This window comes from Schistocerca nitens, chromosome 4 (genome assembly GCF_023898315.1).
Source record: "Schistocerca nitens isolate TAMUIC-IGC-003100 chromosome 4, iqSchNite1.1, whole genome shotgun sequence".
NCBI classification, from domain to species: domain Eukaryota; kingdom Metazoa; phylum Arthropoda; class Insecta; order Orthoptera; family Acrididae; genus Schistocerca; species Schistocerca nitens.
Genome location: NC_064617.1, coordinates 396,006,915 through 396,031,679, shown reverse-complemented (window position 1 = coordinate 396,031,679; position 24,765 = coordinate 396,006,915). Strand labels below are relative to the sequence as shown.

General features: G+C 39.0%; 1 protein-coding gene across 2 annotated transcripts in view; it reads right to left on the bottom strand.

Moving 5' to 3' along the window:
• The window catches only part of LOC126253437 (eukaryotic translation initiation factor 5B), a 432,003-nt gene that overhangs the window by 96,358 nt on the left and 310,880 nt on the right, over positions 1-24,765 (bottom strand). For both annotated transcript variants that reach the window (XM_049954783.1, XM_049954781.1), the window contains exons 17-19: positions 16,254-16,330; positions 15,938-16,145; positions 10,742-10,837 (exon numbers count right to left, since the gene is read on the bottom strand). In XM_049954783.1, coding sequence (XP_049810740.1) covers positions 10,742-10,837; positions 15,938-16,145; positions 16,254-16,330 — 381 coding nt within the window. The remainder of the gene's footprint in view (positions 1-10,741; positions 10,838-15,937; positions 16,146-16,253; positions 16,331-24,765) is intronic.

Genomic DNA, 24,765 nt, shown 5'->3' with positions numbered 1-24,765 from the left:
AAGGCAACCTACTGCCACACAGTCAAGTTGGCAGAAAGGACAATCAACAATTAAAAACAATAAAAATGTATGGTAGAAGCTAGATTTGGTGCTTATTTTCCTGCTAGTGGCTATCTAGTGAATACTAAAGAACAAAATAGTGACCTACAGTAAACTGCTAGGGGCTATCTAGTGAAAATTAACAACAAATTAAACAGTAACCTACAGTAAGCTACACCTACTGATTATCCCTCATATTTATAATGTAAACAAGTGTTTACACACACGTGAAAATGACCTGACAAAACTATAGAAACTGCTACCTTAAATGTACCAAGTCTAAATGACACTAATAAATGTAAATACCGAGTATTGTGCACTGACTTAATTGATAATTCCGTGTATTTAATGTCAGTTAAGAATGTAATGGAGAGAAGTTTGTGGCACAACTTGACTAGAAGAAGGGATTGGTTGGTAGGACATGTTTTGAGGCATCAAGGGATCACAAATTTAGCATTGGAGGGCAGCGTGGAGGGTAAAAATCGTAGAGGGAGACCACGAGATGAATACACTAAGCAGATTCAGAAGGATGTAGGTTGCAGTAGGTACTGGGAGATGAAGAAGCTTGCACAGGATAGAGTAGCATGGAGAGCTGCATCAAACCAGTCTCAAGACTGAAGACCACAACAACAACAAGAATGTAAACAAATGTTTGCGTACACGCGAAACTGTCCTAAACAAAAACTTCGCTTATCTTATTCAGACACAAATAAAAACTGAAACCTTCAATTTATCACGTCTATCTGACACTAACGCACATAAATATTATAGAATATACAGCAAAAACGATTAATTACAGTCTAAATTACTTATCTCTTAACAAAGCAAGTGAAAACCGCTCGTAGCCGGGGTCAGGGCCGACACTTTCTCAAGGCAACACTGAAATATCTGATGCTCACATAAAACTGTTTCACTAACAACACACAGTCTCTATTCTCAGTAGCCATATACTGTTCACTCATGTTATGGCTTGTAAAACGATGGTGTGGATGTCATAGCATACTTCAAATAATCCACACCATTAGATTTAGACCTGGTGGCCAAAACTGAAACCAATTTTTTTCCCAATGCAAATTAATTCTGCATTAACCCATTAGTATATCTACCAAGTTTCACTGCCATATGATAATCACAGTCCACACTCGACCTCAGTGAGTACGAGCATTTTAATTATAATCACACCATATTCTAATAACTGATGCTTTGATAATCAATGAAAAAGTATTTCAATGAATTCAATAGTCAACATATGATGTTATGAATTTGAAACTAATACCTGCCAACTTTCAAAAAATAAAAATCAGGAGATACAATTTTAAAAATCAGGAGGTACAAATGTTAAAAAACTGCTGCTCGTTTTCAGTATAATTCCAAGGTAGCCAATGTGTGTCTTTCCATATGACTTCACAAAGCTATAAAATGGCTATAAAAATAAAAATGAAGAAACTAAAATACTGAGAACAATGATGCCATACACCTTATATGTAGTGTACCACACAGGTAATCAGTATTAGGTTGGGGAGTTTTTTTTTTTCGATTTCCTCATAATATTCACAATGCACAGAAACTGTACTGAATGTACTGAATATTTGCTTTGAGAAAAGAGGGGTGTTTTTTTTTTCTTTTACAATGAGTAAGATACTTGTGAAATAACTGCTTACCCAAATACAAAGTCTTTCAGGGAGTCAGGTAAAATAACACTTACAACCATCCACTCTAAAGATAGAAATTGTTTACAAAAACGCTGAATAATAAATTACTTCACCTGCCCAAGCACAATCACAACAAACAAACAAGTCCAAATAGAGCACAACATTGTTCAATACGAGTATACATTCCACAAAATGCAGGGGAAAGAGGAAAAATTACAATCAGTGTACAGGTTGTGTGTGATTTCCTGGTTTCTGTAAACTTCGCTATATATATTATACTGCTTAAAAATAGCTAATGGGTAAAGACTTTCTGACCACTGTGGGAGCAAAAAGCTGAAATGGCAGGTTTTCAACATAGATGTCTTAGGCTTCAATTAGCTAAAACTCTGGAGAAACGACGGAATAAACTAGAGGCCAGAGAATTGGGAGCCTCCTGCATAAATTGGGAGATTTGTCAGATTGGAACCTGTTTCCTAGAGGGGAAAACTTCAGTCGCTTAAGAAAATAATTTTAATTCTGGCCCTATTTAAATTTAAGAAGAGATTTCTGTCATGCTTACAAACATTACACCGATGCGTACCATACATAATTTTTCCCTAGTTCTTCAGTTAGGCATCTAACATGGCCCAGTTTCTCTGAAATTTAACTGAAAACCAAAACAACGAGTGCTTTGTAAAAATGGTCCACAGGTAGCAATCTACGGGCTTTCTCAGAATTACACTGAAGAAATTGTGGAAAGAAAACAGACCACATAGCTAATACCTGAAGCTGTAAACAAAAAGAGCACCTTTTTGTCTCATTCAATTAAGTCTTTATTCCAGAATGAGTTCGAATCTCAGTCCGGCACACAGTTTTAATCTGCCAGGAAGTTTCATAAGTCTTTATTCTTATACATTTATGATGAATTCGCTATTTCTTGTGGACAAATGACTTATGCTTTAGAAACATCACTTGAATCACAGCCTTTTTTGACAAAAGAACACAATTATGCATAAATTTTCAACTTAATTTCCCGTTTAGCTTCAGCCCCCAATCATTTCAGCCCATTCTCTGATTTGCTATTACTATTTGAGAAATTATAGATATGGTTAAAACATGTCCTGGAAGCAACTAACACACTGAACACAGTATGAAGTGGGCTGTTTGTCAGACAACAACAGATACCTAGGCTGGATGTTAAAGAGTGATTGTAAAATGTAAACGTTTGCAGCTGGAAATGTCAAAATTAATAAAATGTTCCAGGCTGTTATGGCGTAGTCTAATGTATTTCACCTTAAACCCGACATTTCATCCTTGTCTGCGGAGGACATTTCAAGGGGGATGGTAGCTTTAGATGCCACATGTTTTGAATACATGAGTGCAATTGGCCCTTGTCAACTGCCATCATCCACTGTTTCTATCATCCCATGGTACACATCTTCTTCAGCACCGGAATCCAAATTTCATTCAATTTCACACACTCCTCCTTCCTATTTCACGACGGCAGTTGACAATGGCCAATTATGTTCACAGATTCAAAACACGATGTCATGCCACTGTGTGGGACCTCATGGAAGCGGAATTTTTCTGTAGTCTGTAGCGAACCTGGGTGTGAATTGTGAATCGGAATTTCAACAGAGCTACGATCTCCCTTGAAAATGATCTCCACAGATGGGGACAAAATGTCAAATTTTAAGCTGAGATCCATTCAACCATGCCATAATAGCCCAGAACATTTTGTTAATTGTAAAGAGCGATTGTTAGCCCCTCCAGTTAGCCTGCTTACAAAAGTTTTAGCTACACATTTTGGACAGCTTTTGTGAAATAGAAAATCTTTTTTCACAGGAATGTTTCTTCAAATAACATAGTTAAAAAACAAAAACATTATACAATAACTGTGGTTAAGAAAATACAAAACTGTTGAATACTAGTGATGTGCATAACCAACAAACTGAAAATTATTGGTTACAAATGGTATCTGTTAAGCAGAGTTACCTACAACCAATTGTTGGTAGCTGTGTCCACAGATAGGCTACTGCAGATCAAAACTAATGTGTTTTAAATATATAAGGAAACATGCTTTGGAAGATGATTACTACTGAAAAACATTAGCAGACAACTTTCCAAAAGATGCTCTCTGCTTTGTCCAGATACAAAAAGTAATGTAACTAAATGGGTAGAAATAATCCATATAGTTTTGTGATTAGCCACAACTAAGAATTATCCTGAAGTATATGTCTGGAGCAAATTTAGAGTGGAATGACCAACTTTCTCAAGCATCTGGTGGTCTTACTTTTCAACTTTTTTGCTAAATTTGGCTCCAATCCAGTACTTGTTTTGACACCTGCCATCTTTTCTTCGAACGACACAACCTTCCAACTGCCATTTCATGGTATTCACTCTTGCCATTATATCACTGGCCTTTGTTGCCAATCTGGTACCAACTGCTTTCTTTCTGTCTTTCTTTGTGTAGCCCAACATCAACATTTCCATTCCTCTTTGGGTTATAATTAGTTTTCTAACAATGAATTCATTTACTGTCTATGCCTCACAGCCATAAGTTATTACTGGCAGTATACACTGGACAAAAATTATTTTCTTCAGCTTTGCCAATATCTCAGACTTCGAAACTGAAGAGTATCTTTCATAATATTCTCAGCCTAATTTAATATGTCAAAATATTTCTGGTTTTAGGTCTCCTTTGAGATTTAAAAGCTGATCTAGAAAGATACTCTGTGATCCTTTGCAGCTGAATACTTCCAACAAATGTATTTCCCTCCTATGTCCAGTCATTCATCACGATCTTCATTTTAGCATAGTTCAATTTTAGACCAACTTCACAGAAGACTAATGCAAGTTCACTAACCAATATTTAAATATCTTCTAAATTATTTGCTAATAGAACAATATCAGCAGCAAATCTCAGGTTCTTTAATCTCTTTCTCAGAACTTGGATTTCCTTTCTTTTCCAATTAAATTTAGACACTACTTTTTCTAGGACTGGTGAACGTAATTTTGGGTATATAGAGTCACCTTGTTTTACACACGTTTCAGTGGGAAATTCACTGGGTTCTTCAACAACACTCACAAACACAGTGGACTTTTGTCCATATTATAATACTGTATCTCTGTTCTATTCCTCGTTCTCTCAGATCCTCGAACGCAGGTGGGTGACTTATCAAACCAAATGCCTTCTCAAAATATATTACGGCAAGGCAAAGAGGCAGATGGTGCACATTTATTCTATTACTTGTTTCCCATAGAGCAAAGATATGATCAACTGCACCAAACCCCTGTGGAACCCAGCTTGCTCAGGGGGTTGTGACATGACAAGTGTGGTGCTCAATCTGGTACTCAAAATACTAGCAGAAACTTCATTTGGCATTGATAGAAAGCTGATAGAGTGATAGTTCCCTATGTCTTTGGTACTACCTTTCTTGTGTATTAGCATAATTTTGGCTTTATTCCAATCTCTTGGTAATTTTCCACTGTGAAAACAACTTGAGAATGTTTTAGCTAAATGCTTTGCAGAGTTCTCATCACTCAGTCCTAAAATATCAACTGAGAGGTCATACCTATTGGGAGCAGTTTTTTCTTTCTTTCTTTTTCTTTTTTTCCAACTTGTTCGTCTTCTGAGAGGAGTACTACTGGGATTTGGGAGATAGAAGCTTCCAATTCGTCTAGGATTAAGGTATCATCATTGACTTTACTACAGATGTTACCACACAAATTCTCAAGATATTAGAGGTTTTCTTTCGTATCTGTAATTCGGCCTTGATCTGTGTCTAACACTATTTGCTCATTCTTTTCAATCATAAGCTTCTGCTTGGCTATTGTGTCTACGTTTACTTGAAATTCAAATTGAATTTTGTGAATTACATCCCAGAAGAAGAACAATGTGTGTTTATGAAAAACAACAGTGCAATTTAAGTGATCTCTGCAATAACAACAGTGCACAAGAAAATGTGGAAAAGGATAAAAGCATCACCCAAGTCTTCCTAGACACAGAAAAAGCCATGTATCAAAATCCCACATCTGGGAAGGTCTAGAGAGAAGAAGTGGACCCAAGCCACTAACTGAGAAAGTAAAGACGCTCTACGGAAGATGTGTCAGTTGTGTTCGAGTACGAAATGAGGAAGTGCTTGGTTCAAGACAAAATATGCCTTGTCTCCACTGCCCTTCATAACTGTGATGGAAGATGATATGAAAATGATGAAGGAGCAGTATTGACCTGCACTGAAAGAAACTGTGTTCACTGATGATGATGATGATGATGATGATGATGATGATGATGATATGAGCTGGGGAGAGACAAATAAAGTCCAAGAAAAACTGAATATATGCAACAATATTTTTGATGAGTCTGGTGTCAAAGAAAGTGAACCAAAGATAGTGACCACGAACATAAGCAGATGGTGAGAACAGCCAAAGTTACAGTTGAATGGAAGACCCCTGGAGAATGAGTAACATTTCCTATATTTGGGCAGTGTGATAGACTGTAAAAACTTAACTTGAAGAGAAGTTCTAACAGTACTCATTAAGCTTCCCAGTTTTACAACTAGATAAGGTACCTCCTTTGGGAGAACCAGATGTCAGACCTGTGTACCTGCAGAGAGGGATAGGGGGAAGGAGAGGACAGGAGAGAGGGAGGTGGAGGGGGTGGGGGGGGGAGAGGGAGAGAGAGAGAGGGGGGGGGGAGAGAGAGAGAGAGAGAGAGAGAAATTCAAATCGCTGAAATGAAGCTTTTTTAGATTCATACTGAAGTAAAGGAAAAAGGATAAGGTGAGGAGTAACTGAGCAGAACAGATGCAGGCGAATAAATGAGCAGAACAGATGCAGGTGTAAAACATTATGTACTGGGGAAACTCCCCCAACCTATATTAAAATGGTGTGATCATGTGAAACAGACAGAAGATATCAGGATACCTCAGAAAGTTCCTTGAAGTTTGAAAACCTTTCGTACAGCCAAGGTGTAGAAGGATCAACATAGTCAAGAAGTGGCCTCCTTTGGAAAGCATCCATGAGGAGAGCTGTATTGGAAGAGGCTCATTACCGGCAATCAAAAAACTGGAGCTGTGACCTGGTGGTGGTGGTGACTGTGATGATGATGAATACATCCCATACAACTTCTTTATTGTCTTATACAATACTCTCACTCTATTTTTTGTTCCATTTGTATTTATCGAGTAATTTCTTATTACTTTTCTTCTGGAAGAGAAACATTTTGAAGTTCTCAGGAAATTTAATTGACTCCGTCTATTCTGGTAGTGAATCAAAATTTTCCTGCTGAAGAAGAATTACCTTGTTTCTGACCTACTTCCACATCAAAGTCACCCATTATCATTTTGTAGTGTCTAAGGTCCCTTCTATATTTGTGTTATTGTTTTTATCCTCCTTGTTTACAATGAAGCTTTACCTGAATTTCTTCCCTAGTTTGTCCCTTTGCAATAAATTGTCTGGACAGGAAGCTGTATATCTATTATCCAAATGTTTACCTCCTGCATAAAACTGTGCAGTAGTATGTGTGTGCTGTTTTGGAAATGTCTGGAAGCATAAATCTGTGTTCCATAAAGGGTACAAATCCAAAAGTAATAAAGGCAGCACTGAAGCTGTAATGGCAGGTTATGAGTTGTGCCTGCGTAGTTCAGTTGATAACAGCACTGCCCATGATAGATGAGATTTTAGAATTAAGTCCTGGTATGGACACAGTTTTAATCTGTCAGGAAGTTTCAACACATTTGTTATCTTCATATATTGCATGCTAACAAACTGCAAGAGATGAAGATGTAAACAACCTGATATTACACTTTACTGTAGTGTGAAAGTTTGTGAGACCCTTCACTAAAATCAAATCAACACAATAGATGACAGAGTTCATTAAATATGACCTGTTGAGTATATTGATAGCACTGTACCACATCATCATTTGCTATATTCTAGGATTTTTACTATTGTTAATCTATTAAGAAACAATTATTGGTTGCTGATAGAAAGAGTGAGTAATTATGGAAGTAATATTTCAAGCACTTCCTCCATCTAGTGATTTTTATCTTCAACATTGTAACATATTCATGTCTCAACAACAACTTACTGTATGTTCCAAATCCAATACAGTGAAAAGATATAAATAAATGTGTATACATATTTGAAACTACAGGTTGTACATAAAGTCTGGGATCACTTTCAATTATTTATTGCACAAGAAATAAACATTGTACAGATGTCATACCTACTGCATTTTGAAGACAAACCCTGAAAGTGTTTTTTACAAACATTCGATATGCAAACCATGAGTGACCCGGCAGACGTCAATACCTGTCCCAGTATGGCATCGTCGAATGTGGCAGTCACTTCCCGTATTCTCTCCTGGAGCTCTGCTACATTACGTGGTACATACACCAGATCTTTAATGTGTCCCCACAGAAAAAAGTGAAATCTCGTGATCGGGGAACTCCAACACACAGAAAGCTCGCTCTGTACCTGAACTCGCCATGTTTGCGACTAGCGCTATTAGCAAATTACCAAACTATGCTGTGACGGCATACGTGGAAAAAATAACTTTCAGAGTTTCTCTTCAAAATGACATATGTATGATATCTATATAATGTTTGGTTCTTGTGCAATAAATAATTGAATGTGTTCCCGGACTTTATGTACACCCTACATTTGTTACATCACTCCACATTACTTCACACAATAATGCACGTAGTTGAGACTAATTTTCTCTAGACAGTATCTGTATTCATCTACTGTATACGTCACTCCTTCAAAAATAATTACTGGTTCATAAGTCAGAATGAGATTTCTTATTTGTTAAGTCTTACAGTAATATCAATATCTTGAACAGATTCTCCACCATTTTTGAAGCATGCATAGGATTTAAAAAAGGCAACAACACTTCCAATTTTACTTATCTGACGTGTTTGTTAACAATCAGTAATTAAATCTGACAACAATTACTCATGCCAATGTAGACATTTACTTATTTATCAGTTTGTGTTGGATAATAAGAAGTCACCTGATACAGAAACATTGATTTACAACCCAGTATGGATGAAAAACATTTCATCAGCACTCAATTCTTGTGACTATCATTAGTAAGAGATACCCTACTAAATTCTTTTCAATTTCTCTTTAGTTTTTTATGTAGTTCTCTCATATTTTAAGTTCTCAATTTACACTGCCTGCGAAGAAACATGAAGTATACAGCAGAGGAGTGGCAAACAAAATGGAGCCTCACAGGTTGGCAAGGAATGCAATATTGACAGCAATCGCAGAATCAAGTCAAATTGACAAATAACTTGTCATATGAGCCACACTGTCTATACGATTTGGCATCCCCTCTGGGTTGGATGCATCCACTGATAGAGATGGTAAGTATGTCATTAATTCCTTACATCCTCTTCTGAAGAAAGCTTGTGCACAACTGTTTTAACTGGTCCTTCATATGCTCAATACCAGCACTGGGATACAGTTAACGTCAAAGACATCACATGTTCTATCAGGGACAGATATAGGGATCTCGCTGGCCAAGGGCTGCTTGTGTCTGTATATGTGTGGATGGATATGTGTGTGTGTGCGCGCGTGAGTGTATACCCGTCCTTTTTTTCCCCCCTAAGGTAAGTCTTTCCGCTCCCGGGATTGGAATGACTCCTTACCCTCTCCCTTAAAACCCACATCCTTTCGTCTTTCCCTCTCCTTCCCTCTTTCCTGATGAGGCAACAGTTTGTTGCGAAAGCTTGAATTTTGTGTGTATGTTTTTGTTTGTGTTTGTTTGTGTGTCTGTCGACCTGCCAGCACTTTCATTTGGTAAGTCACATCATCTTTGTTTTTAGATATATTTTTCCTATGTGGAATGTTTCCCTCTATTATAACCGTGTGTGTGTGTGTGTGTGTGTGTGTGTGTGTGCGCACTGTCCTGTTGAAAAATGGCAGCACAGGATGTAACACTTGAGGACATAGTATGTTGATGATGTATCATTCTGCCACCAGAATTCTCTCAGTCACTATCAGCTATGATCAAAAGTCGCATCTGACGCTCTCCAAACCACATTACCACTGCTGTGCCACTCCAAAATTTGGAAGAACTGAACCTCTCCCCGGGTCGCCACCTTACCTGCTGACAATGGTCATCTGGGATAATAATGGGATACTAATTCCCTACTCCAGTTCCTGCCAGTCTCCGACCAATGATGAAGGACAAAACAGAATTTTGCAGAGCGTCCATTACTTGTTTCGGATGAAAGATACAGATGTGCTTGGTGAACAATATAGTGATCCTTCATTGTGGTGGTCAGACATGGTTGACTGGAACCTTGGCAATGGATATCTCTGTCCTCATATTCACCTGCAGTCCAACATCAAGCCACTGTCATATCTGAATGACCCACAAATGTGAATATTGCACTATTTGACCAGGCAGCCCAATGAAGAGCCACAATGAGATCTCTTTCAAACTCTGTCTGTTGCTGAAGCTGTCCCCTCACACTAGTATGTCACGACTCTGTGTTCTTCATAGTGATCACTAAATGCCTGGCCTGGTAACAACACTACTGCACTCTGGCATGTCTTCTAGTGCTCACAGAGAATTTTAGCTCTCATCATTTACAGACACGCCAATGGTGTGTATGTCTATGAAGCTACATTGATGTCCAACAACATCATCTTGGTGCTTTTACTTTTTGCCGGGCTGTGTATATTAACCTAATCCAGACGACTAAAAGACATGTTTGTGATATTTTCAATACAGAGAAACATTACCTGAGATATAAAGGTTTGCATTCTTTAACAAAAGGTGTCACTTAAATACTCATCCCTAAGGGAACATAAAAACTGAAACAACATTATTTTTGAGTGAAGTTTTAAGGTCTAGGTGGAAATAACACACTTACCTTTTCTGTCATAAAATCTGGTCATTGTTCATAAAATTACCACAAGTATGAAAAATTCTCTCTAGATCAGTTCATAAAAGCGATATATATCAACAGAAACATAAAAATTTCAACTTTCATCACACTATACGTTATTCATGTCTACAATTTCAGATGTTAAGTACATAGTATGCTACTCACATCTTTACTTGGTACACATATAGGAGTTCCTTCTTTGACAATTCCTGCTTCAACCATCACACCCATCACAATAGGATCGCGAGAGTTGAATATATACTGTAAAAATTAAAAACAAAAGTTCAACATAATTTGTAGAGATGAAACAATAAATTCAAGACCTACATTATATCAAGATATAATCAGAAGTATTCTCGAGGAACAGGAAACTTAGCACAGATGTTCCACAAATTGGACTTATATCTTCTTGCATATACACTGATTACATGTGCCAGGAAAGAAAAGCCTATCAGTAGTACTACTAGAGTAACCAAAAAAGTACTAGAGTAACCAAAAAAGAATACAAAATATGTATCTACAGTTACTAACATCTAGATAACTACGTCATTGTTTCATAACCTCATTTCTGATACTGCTGATTTTACGGGAAGAAATAGTTTATATTCAGTTTGTAAGAAAGGCATGAAATTTATCTTATGTGACGATTTTAATGTAATTGCAACAAGAGAGTCAGTGGCATTTCCAACTAGACCATATGAAAACAGTAGTACAAACATATTTAAAATACTCATAGATTTTTCAGTAGCTGATGGACAGACTGTTGGATCATAATTAGAAAATGTTAACATACAAAGGAAATTATTCATAGAAATATCACAAAGTAGTAAAGACAGATTTAGAGCTATGGGTGCCCTTCCAATGCAGAAATTCAAAACCAATTTTGATGGGCGTACTCTGACAATATTTACATTATGAGCTGTCGAAACAACAAATATGTTTCTATGCACCGTTATCTCTTTCACTGACAGTTCTTTTCCATTAAAAAAATTGAAAGCAGAGCAGCAGTACTAATAGGCAATCAATCTGAATAACTAATGACATTCTAATATCATGCAGTAAGAAACCAAAACAGTATGTAAGTATGAAGGACAGTGACAGCCCAGTCAAAAATTTTGCTACAAACAATACTGTAAATAACGGTAGCTATCAGAAAAAAAATTAAAACCATGTAGTTTGTTCTGCATGAAGTACTAGAAGAGAAAGTGGGTGCTAAACATGTTACAGCACTTCTTAGGCAGAACGAAGCTGGTAGTGATCCAACACAGATGAACAAAATATTAAATAAACACTTCCTGACAACAGTTGGCAAGCTGCATCAAATTGTTCAGAATTTTTAAATCCAAGCAAGGAAGAAACTGAATCTAATTCATTGAGGAGTAAGGAATTATATGCACGTGGTGAAATATCGAGTACACTTATGAAGGCCAATGAAGCATACTTAATGCTGTATTCCATCACTGAGTAAAGTGTCTTTCAAGTGAAACAAATAAATTTAAATACTCTGAAGTGAAACCACTTTACAGAAAGGGAGACAAGGATAATGTTAACAATCATGAGCCAAATCCCTTGTTATCAGTACTTTCCAAGATATCTGAGAATGTGATGTATAATATTAGTATTACACATTAGTACTAATTATATTTATATCTTATTACAACCCAGTACACACAATTTGATATCAGATTTGCAGTTTGAGTTTAGGAAGAGATTACAAACATAAAATGCAATTTATTCTTTTGTGTATGAAGGAATTGCAGAACAAACTGATTAATCAATGGTGGTGTATACACTGACCAAAAAAAAATCGTGACACCAAGGAGGAATTGTGCAACATAAATTGTAGGCATGTTTCTAGCTCTAAAGGATGACATCCATTCAAATTCCGTGCCAGTCACACAACAGTGGTGCTGTTAGCATCACTATGAGGATACAAATCAGGTTTCCTTTAAATACAGATGATCTTAAGTTTTAGTTACTTTTGATATTGGGCGTGGTGAGATGATTTTAGTCAAGAATGCCTTTAAGGCAACATTAACACCATTAATTGAGCTATGAGAAAATGGATGTTCCTTCTGCGATATTGCAATAGAACCTGGCTGGAATGTAACCAGTGGGCACGATTGCTGGTGGTGGTGACGAGAAAGTACAGTCACAAGAAGACCAGGCTCCGGACAGCCAGTTGGTACTGTGGAGAGCGTCTTGTTCAGTGTATGGCTTTGGCATATTGTATTGCAACTTCAGCAGTAATTTGAGCAGCAGTTGGCACCACAGTGACACAGTCAACTGTCACAAATCAATTATTTCAAGGACAGCTCTGAGCCAGATGCCTTGTAGTGTGCATTCCACTGATCCAAAACCACTGCCATTTGTCACTTGAGAGGTGCCTTCATTGGACGGCAGGGTGGAGGTTGCGTTTTATGATGGAAGCTGGTTCTGCCTTGGTGCTAGCAGTGGCCCTGCATTGGTTAGAAAGAGGCCAATTGAGGGCCTGCAACTGAACTGCCCACGTGCTAGACACACTGGATCTTCACCTGGAGTTATGGTCTGAGGTGCAATTTTGTATGACAGCAAGGAGCACTGTTTTGTTTATCTCATGCACCTGACTGCAGATTTGTACATCAATCTGGTGACTGAATCTGTTGTGCTGCCATTCACGAACAGTAGTCCAAGGCGTGTTTTCCAACAGGCTAACACTTGCCCACATACCACTGTTGTAGCCCAATATGCTCTACAGTGTGTCTACATGTTGCTTTGCCTGCTCAATCGCCACATCTATCTCCAATCAAACACATATGAGACATCATCGGACAACTACTACAGCATCATCCACAAACAGCATTAACCGTCCCAGCATTGATCGGTCAAGTGTAATAGGCCATGGAACTCCATCCCACAAACTGAGTCTGGCACCTGTAGAACACAACGCATGCACCTTCGCATGACTGCATTCCCCATTTAATCACTAAGATGTGTTACCTAGACAAATTTCATTACTTTACTTTAATTAATTTTTTCTGATGCAATTTTTTCCCATTATTCTATATTCTTTGATTTAACAGAAGTATTCAATTGTGTGGACAATAATACATTGTTGATTAAGCAGGAGAACTATATAATCAGGGAACAACCTCCCAACTGTTCACTACATATCTGGCAAACACAAAGCAGTAGGTTTTCAACTAGTGTCAATAGATGGGAACAGATTTAAATTTTCCTTGGGTGCTGTGAATCGGAGAGTGTCACAGAGTTCTATTAAAGATCCACTGCTTTCCTTAATGCAGTACATAGGCTTATCCATGTTCTGCCACAAAATATCACAAGATTCTAAAATTTTGCAAGTAACATAAAATGTGGAATGTTATGTTAATGATTGTGCAGAGAGGGTAGAGCGTAACTGCAATGAAACACAGTGCATACCATTTTTTGCTAAAATGCTCATAAAAGTGCATTGTTATTGCACAGGATTTCTTAATAATCCAGAAGTTGAACATTTCTTGGAGAGAACAAGACACTAGGAGAGTACATGAACCCAATCCTAATTGAAGTCTAATGTCTGGAACCCTGCTTATGTATTTTTCAGAAACATTTTGTAACTTAGAAGTTCAGAAGCATGAAATTTTTTTTAGATGTATCAAAAGCACCAGAGGCAGGGTAAGGATTATAAACCAAATTAAAATACACTTCCACTGGATCATCTAAAATACCTCAAATTTGCAGGAAGAGGTAACGAAGAGTACAGTTTAACATCGAGCCAATAGCAAGGCTATAAAAGATGGCACACAAGTTTTGATTGGAGATAGATATTGACTGTGTCCATTCCATGGAACCATTCAAGTATTTGCTTTAAGCAAAACCATGAAAATCCTAAATCTGGATGGCCACAAAAGGCTCTGAATCATCATCACCCTTAATGGAAGTATAGTGCAGGAAACTAGGAGTTGGCATGTGCCTACAATTCCCCTATCCTTTGAAGGGTACCGCACACTTCTGTTGTTCTGCTGGTGCTTTCACATCTTCAGCTTTGCAGAGTGAAGGCATCTCAGTGTGAGGGAATTTATAATAAAGCACTTCTTTTTGTCAAAATTTTGTCTGTACAAACAGGGGCAGGATAGCTGGAAGCAGAGAAAGAGGAGATAACGATGCTTCAGTAGTCTTAATTAAAGTGAATGGAAGAACCAATCCAAGGCAGAGTGCTAGCCTGAAGAAGAAAACTTATATGACCTAACAGGAACAGGATTTTCACATATTAGTGAACTAAACATTGCTCAAGAATATATGGGAACTGTTTTACAAACTAACAGTCTTGTGAAGTGCGAATATCTTTCAGCACAGGAAAACAGGGCAAAATGAAAATTGCAAACAATACAATTGGCATTAGACAGACTCTAGACTTTGATGTTCAGATGTGTAGATACTCTCGGAGAAAATGTTGTAGGATGCAGCAGGGATTCATACTCCTCGCGTACAACATTTCGCTACTAAATCTTATGTGAGGCTCTTCAACTACTGGGCAGAGCCTGCTCAATACTTAATTCTGAATACGGTGATTATCAGAGTCTGGCTGCAAATATTCTGCTTGTCTCAAAGTAGTAACTAACTTTTTCAAACACAACTGTGACAGAATTATTAACACAATGGTCATAACTGTTTTATTTTAATCTTAGTGTGTTATGGAAATATACTGAATGCTTCGGAACGCATTTTGCAAAGGGGAACTGCAGTCAATTTAGCTGTGGTTCAATGTTATTAAACTAAGGCAATTCCTGCAATCCTTTAATATTGACTGCTATTGCTAAAATCAAATGAATTTTTTTGTAATTGATAACTTATCTTTCACATATTAAAGTGGCATACGTAATAGCTTTCTGATTTGCTACTGCCTACCAATCACCTACTGGAGTTGCCTTCCAATCACCTACCAATGCAGCAGAGACAATAGCCTACAGTACAGCCATCCCCCTCTTCAGCAACTTCTCTTAAAACTGTCCAATGACATCCCAAATATGTTAAGTTGGTAGCCATCATATAACTGAAATCAACAGTATATAGAGGAACACATTCGCTAGTATCCAGCAGGTTCCTGCCCTAAAGAGGGCTGCTACAAATTCAGTAGAAATGTCAGCACTTTACTTGCTTTAGTATTTTATAATGACACAGCCTACTACCCAAAATTATTTTATTCAAGATAAAGACTTGACTCTACTTATAATCACTTTCTTCTTTGCAGTTTCAAAACTAGAATTGCGCTGCTGTTCCGCATTAAAAACATGACAATTTTCAAATTTTAGTTCTAGTACAAACACTTACTAAGATATGTATGCATCAAAAACATTTGCATAAAGCACTAAATAACATTACCTGAGGTAACACCTTCAACTTGCAAGGAAACACTGCAATATGCTTAAATTCCTCTCTCTTCCTTTGTCGTAGTTCTTCTCGATATGCCATGAACTTGTCAAAGAGGTGATATATAATATCAGCTTGAAATATTTTCACGCCTAAGGTATCTGCTAGCTCTTGGGCATCTCGCTCGACTTTCACATCAAAAGCCAAAATTGTAGCATACCTAAATAGAATTAGATTGCTCTTGCATTACATTGTCATTCTGCTTTTAAGCAAATACAATGAAGAGTGAAGATAAAGGATTCATATTTCTGTAGTCATGTATACTCACTGGCTCTCATGTTCCAGCATGGTCGACGCTTTCATTACATCTTTCTTTACAACAGGTCCAATTCGTATGTTGGAATACTGCAACAAACAATAAACGTATACTGTAATAAAAATGTGGATAAAGCAAAAATGGTCATTTTACGTGTACTTCAATTTGCAAAAATGCATTTTTAAATGAATTGCCAGTAGCTTATGCCTCGATACTGTGGAATATTAAACATAATGCGTACACTAAAGAGTATTCTAGGACCATATCCATACTTATCTCTTTGATAAGCATTTTTAAACGATTAGGAGAAACTGGAGAAAATAGAAAAGATTTGACAGTTCGTGATTGTAATCTGCTCATTATGGAACTAGTCCATATTGTTCAAAACATATATCATACGTTAGATGAAACACTGCCATCATAAGACTGAATGATTTTAATGATTTTACAATTCCTACCAATTATACACAATGTTTAAAATGCATCTATTGAACAACAGTGAAACAAAGTCTGAATGAAAAACTTCTTCACTTAGTGTTAAATCTGCTAACATTTCTCTGAAGTACAGAAACCCGATATGTGATTTTCATCTAAAAAGGATGGTCGGGACAAACTCCAAGATATGAGTATTGGGTGTTTCAATGGAACCTGGAACACAGCTTGATTAATTATGTCCATCCAGAAATGATGGAAGTCCAGCAGGCTTGTCATCCGTATGCTAAAAGTTAACATGTTACTGCCAGATAAAAAAAACTGTATCAGTTTTGTTTTTCTCAAAAAACTTTTAATTGAAAATATTTACATTACCCCCTTCAAAGTACTCCCCATCACACATATTAAAGTGGCATAGGCAATAGCTTTCTGATTTGCTAATGCCTACCAATCACCTACTGGAGTTTTTACCAATGTTTGAAACTCTCGCAAAACTTAATTCGTAATATAGTATCTTGCTTCTTCAGTAGTTCTATCTTTCGCCAATGATGACGAAATGTCATCTTTTCATGGTTCATCTCAAACCCACGAATATTATGAAGTTATATTAGTAGGTGCCTCACACAAATATTGACTCTAGATTTTCTGATGTAGTGTTGAGCCAAGAATTGTTCATGGTTTATTAATCATGAGCGGAAAGTTAAGCTTTATTTTAGCTTTAGAAGCTATAAGGGGACTAATGTCTGGTGAATACTGACGTGAGGTATCACAAAGATGGCAGCCAGTTAAGGAAGACGTACACTGCCATACACTAAAAAACATAAATTGTTTCAGCATAAAGCTGAGAGTTCTCACTGTATTGCTTTGTGCTCACTGTACAAAATTTCAACTTTGTATTTCTTTTTGAATACACAATCTGTTGGTGCACATGCTATTGAAATCAACCTCACGTTCAACTGAACTTGAAAAACTGTTTGCAGTCTTGGGTTTTGGGAAGAAAAAAAATTCTGTTTCAATGATTGGGGTTCAGTATCAACGTCAAATATCCATCTCTTGACATCAGTTAAAATTTGTCTGGACACTGTAAGCTTCAGCAACTCCTTAAAATTGCTCATTTGGAATTGCTTTTGATTAAAATTCGATCATTTCGAAATGCCTTGTTTTTCAAGGTAAAAACGTGCAACAATAAATGACTAAAATAAAATAAAAACTGCTTAGTATGACCTGATGCGACAACATTATGAACTACCTCTCTGATACTGACTCGGTGACTGTCAATAGTTCTCTTAAATTTCTTGATATTGTCCAGTTGCTGGTGGATTGGAGTGCATTACACCTTCACTGTCTACGCATCCTGCATGGAAACGTTAGTACAACTAGTAAAATAGTAGTTTTAATGATAGATTCACCAAACGCAACACATTTCCAACGTGATGTTGGACTTTTTTCCATTCTTCATAACTGACAGATGATGATCAGTATTGCTTTTGGAAAGTAAAGTATGGGCATGGACTATGTAAAGTATGGGCATAACGCTGGGATGCAGTCGTTTTGCCCCACTGTTCAACTTATACTATGATGTCATAAGTTCATTTTTCTGTGACCACTCATATGGCTATTTTTCCACAAACTTTCTGCTAGTAAACAGAGCCGCACATTATCCCAAAGTTTTACACATACCACTGGCATAATTCAAGTAAATCTACCTGATGATAGAGGTTTGAATCTAAATGTTAGGTACTGCCACAAAGAACAGGTTATCGACTTTCTAGGAACGTTTACATGTTTTCTATTTGTTCACTGCAATGATATTTTTAAATTGTTATGTACAGTACATTTCATCAATTTCAATAATTTTTGGAATAATGATTCATCTTTAATAAGGGTACATACAAAATTATAAAAATCTGTGTAGAGGAAATTGCAGAAACGTAATTTTACAGGAGGTGGGGGTGTGGGGTGGCGTAGTTTTGACAAATCTTCTCAGGGGCGCAGGATTACCTCGGTAAAACTGTAAAAGTTGCAGCTTAATTTGATTTTCTTTTTCAGAAATGTTTTCCTATCACCTGTCTACACTTTTATATCCTCTCTACTTCAGCCAACATCAGTTACTTTTCTATCCAAATAGCGAAACTACTCACTTCCTTTTGGTTTGTTATTTATTTACTTAATTCGATTACATTCCATTACTCTTGCTTTATTGTTTTTACGTTGATGTATAACCTCTTTTCAAGACGCTATATATTCCATTCAACTGCTGTCCCAAGTCCTTTGTCGTCTCCTTGACAACCTTGAAAGTTCAGATTTCTCCTCCCTGAACAAATTTACCCTTGTTTTCCTTACTGCGTGTTCAGTGTACAGTTAAAATAATATCGGCGATAGGCTAGAACACTGTCTCACTCCCTTGTCAGTAACTGCTTCCGTTTCATGTCTTTCGACTCTTCATATCTGCAGCTATTTGAGCCCGTATTTTATTCCTGTTACCTTCAGGGTTTTGAGGAGTTTGGTCCAGACAACATCATCAAAAGCTTTCAGTAAATCTATATAAATGCTATGAATGTAGATTTAAGATAAATCTTACGATCAATACTGTCCTCACATTCCTGTACTTCTCCGGAACCCAAGCATCTTGGCCTAAATCTGATTCTATGGGTAACCTACAATTCCTAACACTTCGTGCAAACGTGACCTTATAAGCTGTATCGAAGACTAAAAGAACTGCCTATTAACTTTCATGATCGTTCGATTCACATCACGCGAGGTGAAGATAAGTTCAAAACAATGCCGTGAGGGGTAGCCGATTGGTCTCAGGCGCCTTGTCACGGTCCACGAGCCTCCTCCCATCGGAGGTTGGAGTCCTACCTCGGGTGCGCGCGCGCGCGTGCGTGCGTGCGTGTCCTTCCCAAATTTCCAAAACAATAACATTCACCTCCAAGTTACCCGGTTTATAAATACGTAAAGTTATGCATTCATGTGGACTCGGTAGTGGGGACGAGAGAAATTAAAGCCTTCAACAGCGAAAGTGGACGATTTACTGATTTACAAGCAATGTGTGTGTGTGTGTGTGTGTGTGTGTGTGTGTGTGTGTGTGTGTGTGTGTGTGTGTGTGAGAGAGAGAGAGAGAGAGAGAGAGAGAGAGAGAGAGAGAGAGAGAGAGACATCGATTATCTTTCGAAAACGTTTTCGTACTGGTAAAATTTGTTGTAACAAAATTACGAAAAACTTCATACTGGAGGTTAAAGAAGTGTCCTAAAAGAACTAGCTCGTAAATTTTGTACCATATTTTATAGATGTAACTTTGAGATCATTTCTCGTGGAGCACAGCGGTCTGGCAAAAATTACTTTAAAAATGGACACAAACAGGCTCGACCGCAGAAATACTTATTTTGATGGTAAACGGTTTTGGTCAGTTTTTGACCATCCACAGACCGTCATACTGAAATATGAACAAATAATGGATTTATAGAATGTCTGATAATAGTAGTAACAAATATTACAAGAAGTAATTATACCCATGATGAGACTTGGTGGCGGGGAATGGAGCGGGTGTTCACCGCCAACGCCTACCATTGTAGGTATGATTTCTTCTTTTAATATTTTGTATGTTACTACTATTATCAGACATCCCTATAAATCTGTTCTATGTTCATATTTCAGTACGACGGTCTGAGGAGGGTCAAAAACTTACCAATACCGGTTATCACTAAAATAAATATTGCTGCGGTCGAGCCTGTTTGTGTCCGTTTCCTAAGTAATTCATACATGGCTGAGACTAAGTTACCTTTTAATTCTTTTGCAAATGTGTTAGTCTTTGGTATGTTTCTTGTTCTGAGTGGTAGTTTGTTTTACGCGTTGGATGCTTAATTTGTCATAACGTGGAATATTACAGAACACATTTCTATTAATTTAATACGGTTGTTCCAAAACATTTTAGGAACGTGAAGGTGAAAAAAAAAAAAGAATAAGAATTCATTTACCGCAGGGCGCGAACCTCCCCATAAAGCTACCCAGCCCACCGTCATTTAACACATAACCACAACACCACGAAGAGCCGGCGAAAGTTTGACTTCTGTACTGCAACTCAGATCCCATGAAGGCTTCAACCGGCAATACGCGTTTAATTGCAACAAATCGTACCCATAATGACGCGTTTGTATAAATCTTCAGTATATCTCAGCCTCGAAACCGTATACTTTCATAATAGACGAGTTACGATACGGAATTACGCAATCCACTGTTTCCCAACCACCCAGCATCGAATGTTAACGAAAGTCGATAGTAGTTCGATAAATGCGTGTTACATCAGAATGACGTCACGTTTGCACAAAGTCTTGTGAACTGTAAGTTACCCGGCTTCTAACATTTCAGAGATGCTATGTGACCAATACTGATGGGCGAGAGCTGTGACTAACGGAGTGTTAACGAGAAGGCTCGGAGAAGAACCGCTGCTCAGCGTTCCTGTCACCAGGAGCTTGTGACGAAGGTGATCTGCAGTCGTACAGAGGTAAACACGACGGACAGACTGGGAGAGCGGTGTAATTGCGGGCAGGAATCCCGGAGTGGCACTAACTGTAGTATTGTGGCGCGTGGGCCGCGGCCGGCACAAAATATTCAGAGGCCGGCCGGCCGGCAGGGCCGCGTGGGACGGCAACCTGCAGCCCACAGCGGCCGCGCCCCGCCCCGCCAGCCGCAGCTGCCTCGACTTCCTCAGGCGCATTCCACGCACCACGCTCCTTCGCTCTCAATGCAGTCCGCGACTCCGCACGCTCTAGCCACCGTACCGCCATTCCACGTTGCATGTATACCAACATTCATACTCCGCGGAGTGTGGAGGGGCCTACTTCTGGTACCATGATATTTCTCCGCACCCTACCCACTTTTCTCTGTTCCGTTCGGCGGTGGCGGGAGGGACGAATGACTGTCGGTAAACTTCAGAAAAATCTATCTGATTGTCTAGTTGTGGTCATTTCGCGAGACGTGTCGGGGAAGAAAATAGCACAGGGTGAGTCAAAAAGGACTCTACAACTTTAGAATGATATCGAAATTTATTCAGATAACACATGAAATCGGTACATGTGTCATTTCGTAGCAAACAACTTCAAGTTTCACGTAAGAGTTTCAAGTGTCATTTTGGTTCGATACGACTACCATTTGCGATGCGGCAAACATTTCACCGGTAATCATTTTCTTCATATACGAGTACTCCTTGCAGCAAATCAGACGTAACTTGTGCAACGGGAGCGTAGATTCGACTTTTCGTGTCGGCTAAATTGTTTGGTAGGGTGGACTGGTTGGTTGATTTCGGGAAGGGGACCTAACAGCGAGGTCATCGGTCTCATCGGGTTAGGGAAGGATGGGGAAGGAAGTCGGTCATGCCCTTTCAAAGGAACCATCCCGGCGCTTACCTGAAGCGATTTGGGGAAATCGCGGAAAATCTAACTAACGATGTCCGGACGTGTGTTTGAACCGTCGTCCTCCCGAATGAAAGTCCAGGGTGCTAACCACTACGCCACCTCGCTCGGTGTTCGCCAGGGGAGGATCATATACACTCTCTATAATGAAACATCAGAGATAGAAATCCAGTAATGTCTAGTCTAGGGAGCGAGGTGGCCCCGCGATTGTCCCTTCACGGCCAATCCACCAAGCTCGGAAGCGATCATAGAGGAAACCTCTAACTTCCGTGTGGAAATGAGGTGGTGCACCGTCTTGCTGGTAGTAAACCATCCCATCCCGGTCATCTTTCTCGATCCGTGGAATTAAAAAGTTTATCCAGATACACAATACCAGTGATAAGTTTTCTCTATGAAGAAGAGGGGCCTTGGACTTTCAGTCTGTTAAACGCACGAAACACACTTTGGGGCTGTCGCGAATGTGTTCCAGGGTTCCTTAGACGTTCTTTAGCGTATTCGGCGCAAAATGTATGCCGAACAGTTGTTGCACAGTTCATGTCATGTAACCAAAACACACCGCCAACACTGTCCGCACCAGTGAAAGTAGCCATATTAACTGTGCACTACGCTGGCGCGACTGGTGGTCGAATGGGATACTGATGCACTACGTGAATCAAACTTGAGGTTGTTTTCTACAAAATGACATCTACCGATTCTGTAAGTTATCTCAATAAATTTCTGTATCATTACAAAGTTGTTACGCTCTTTTTGACTCACATGTATATTTTAAGATTCTTTCCAGAGCGCACGCTCTCCGAATATCAATAGAAATCTGTCCGTGATACACACGCCTCTCCTGCAGAGTCTGTCACTGGAGTTTGCCGATCATCTCCGTAACGCTCTCAGGCAAACTAAACGATCCCGTGACGTAATGCGCCTCCCTTCGCTAGATCTTCTCTATCTCTCCTACAAGGGGGCGAACAAAACGTTTCCATTAGAAGCCCGTAGAAACGGTATGCCAATCATGCAAAATCGCCGTGAGCTTTGAGGAAATCATCCCACCGATGCAACAGGTTGAAGACAACCGTTTCGTAAAACAACGCGTCCTGCAGCGTGAAACAGTCGATTAACTTCCTGCTGCACTAATTCGCCCGACAGGAATCTTCAGCCCTTCCAGGCATTTTTAAGGTACCGAAGGCGTGACAGTCGCAGCAGGTAGTATCAGGACTCTAGGGCGGGTGGTCGATTGTCTCCCAGTTGAGCTGGTCTAATTTCTGCGTTACTGTATTAGCGGTATGGGGACGTGCGTTATAATGTAACAGCAACATGCAGACCGACAGACTGCGTATCACGTCTGGACTCTTGTCCATGTAATTTTGAAGAACCGATGGGCTCTACCTTAATGCCCTCTGAGTTTTGCGGGATTGTGTGTGTGTGTGTGTGTGAGAGAGAGAGAGAGAGAGAGAGAGAGAGAGAGAGAGAGGGGGGGGGGGAGGATTGATTTTCCGCGGCTTAAACCCTGACGTGGTGGGTGATTAGTGTTTTTCAGGTATTTGTAGCTGACCCGGAATGGGTCAGTGCCTAAGGCTGTGATGGGTTAATGAAGTGAATTTTCTGAGTTTGTGTAGCATGATTGGGTTTTCTGTTCAATGACCGATGAGATGGAGGGCATATTTGTGTCTGTGTTTAAGCGTATTCAGGACGAACCAGAGAGCATCAGTTGTTATCCTAACTGCCTTGTTTTGATTATTTCCAGCTTTCTTATGTGAGCATCTGCAGCCACACTCCAGATCTCACAGTCGTAAAGTTGGAGATACCACAATCTTCCATAACTTAACTTGGGTGGTCAGTCCATTGCAGGTGAGCAATGGGCATAGCTGACAAAGGCTATTCGAACCCCGATTACAGGCGTCAGATATGTGTCCTTTCCACAACAACTTCTTATCGAATTTCAGACCCAAGTATCTGATCGTGTCACACCAGGAGAGGTCCCTACAGACTACTGAGGTTTGACGGTTTAGAGGGTGTGAACATTTGGCACTGTACTTGGTCCGATTAATTATAATTTTCCAGAAGTTACATGGTTGTGTAATCTCGCCCAAGTGCCTCTGGATGTTCAACACCATTTAGCTGGGGATCGGGTGACTGGAGCAGACAGCAGTGTCATCCGTGAAGAGGGCAAAGGTTCACCCCTTGTCACACCGAACTTGGTGCACCATTCTACAATGGTGGTTTTCGACAAACATGCTGCCCCATACACTTTCTTCACTCTCCGATGGATGTCTACCGGTGTTTTTCCTTCGGCGGACAAGAAAAGAATAACAGCATGTTGGTCCCGCCGTTTGGACGCTTCTGGTAATACCGGCGCCACAGTTCACGTTTCCGCATTTACCGCAGGCACAAAAGCAGAATACACAACCTACATGTCGATGTTTAAATACCCGCATCGGAGTCGCGCTACGTTGCATATACGTTGCAGCAACACTCTCAAACGGAAACTTTTTGATCACTTTGTATATCAGTCCTATCTGTACGGGACCTAGTCTGAAGATCGATAATCAAGAATCAGTCGAACAAGTGTTTTCTTATTTAACTAGCTTCTTTCGTGTATGAATTACATTCCCTTCGTATTCTTCCCATGAATCTCAGCATGACATTTAATTGTTCTACTATGTTCTAACAATTTACGGGAGTCTTCGACA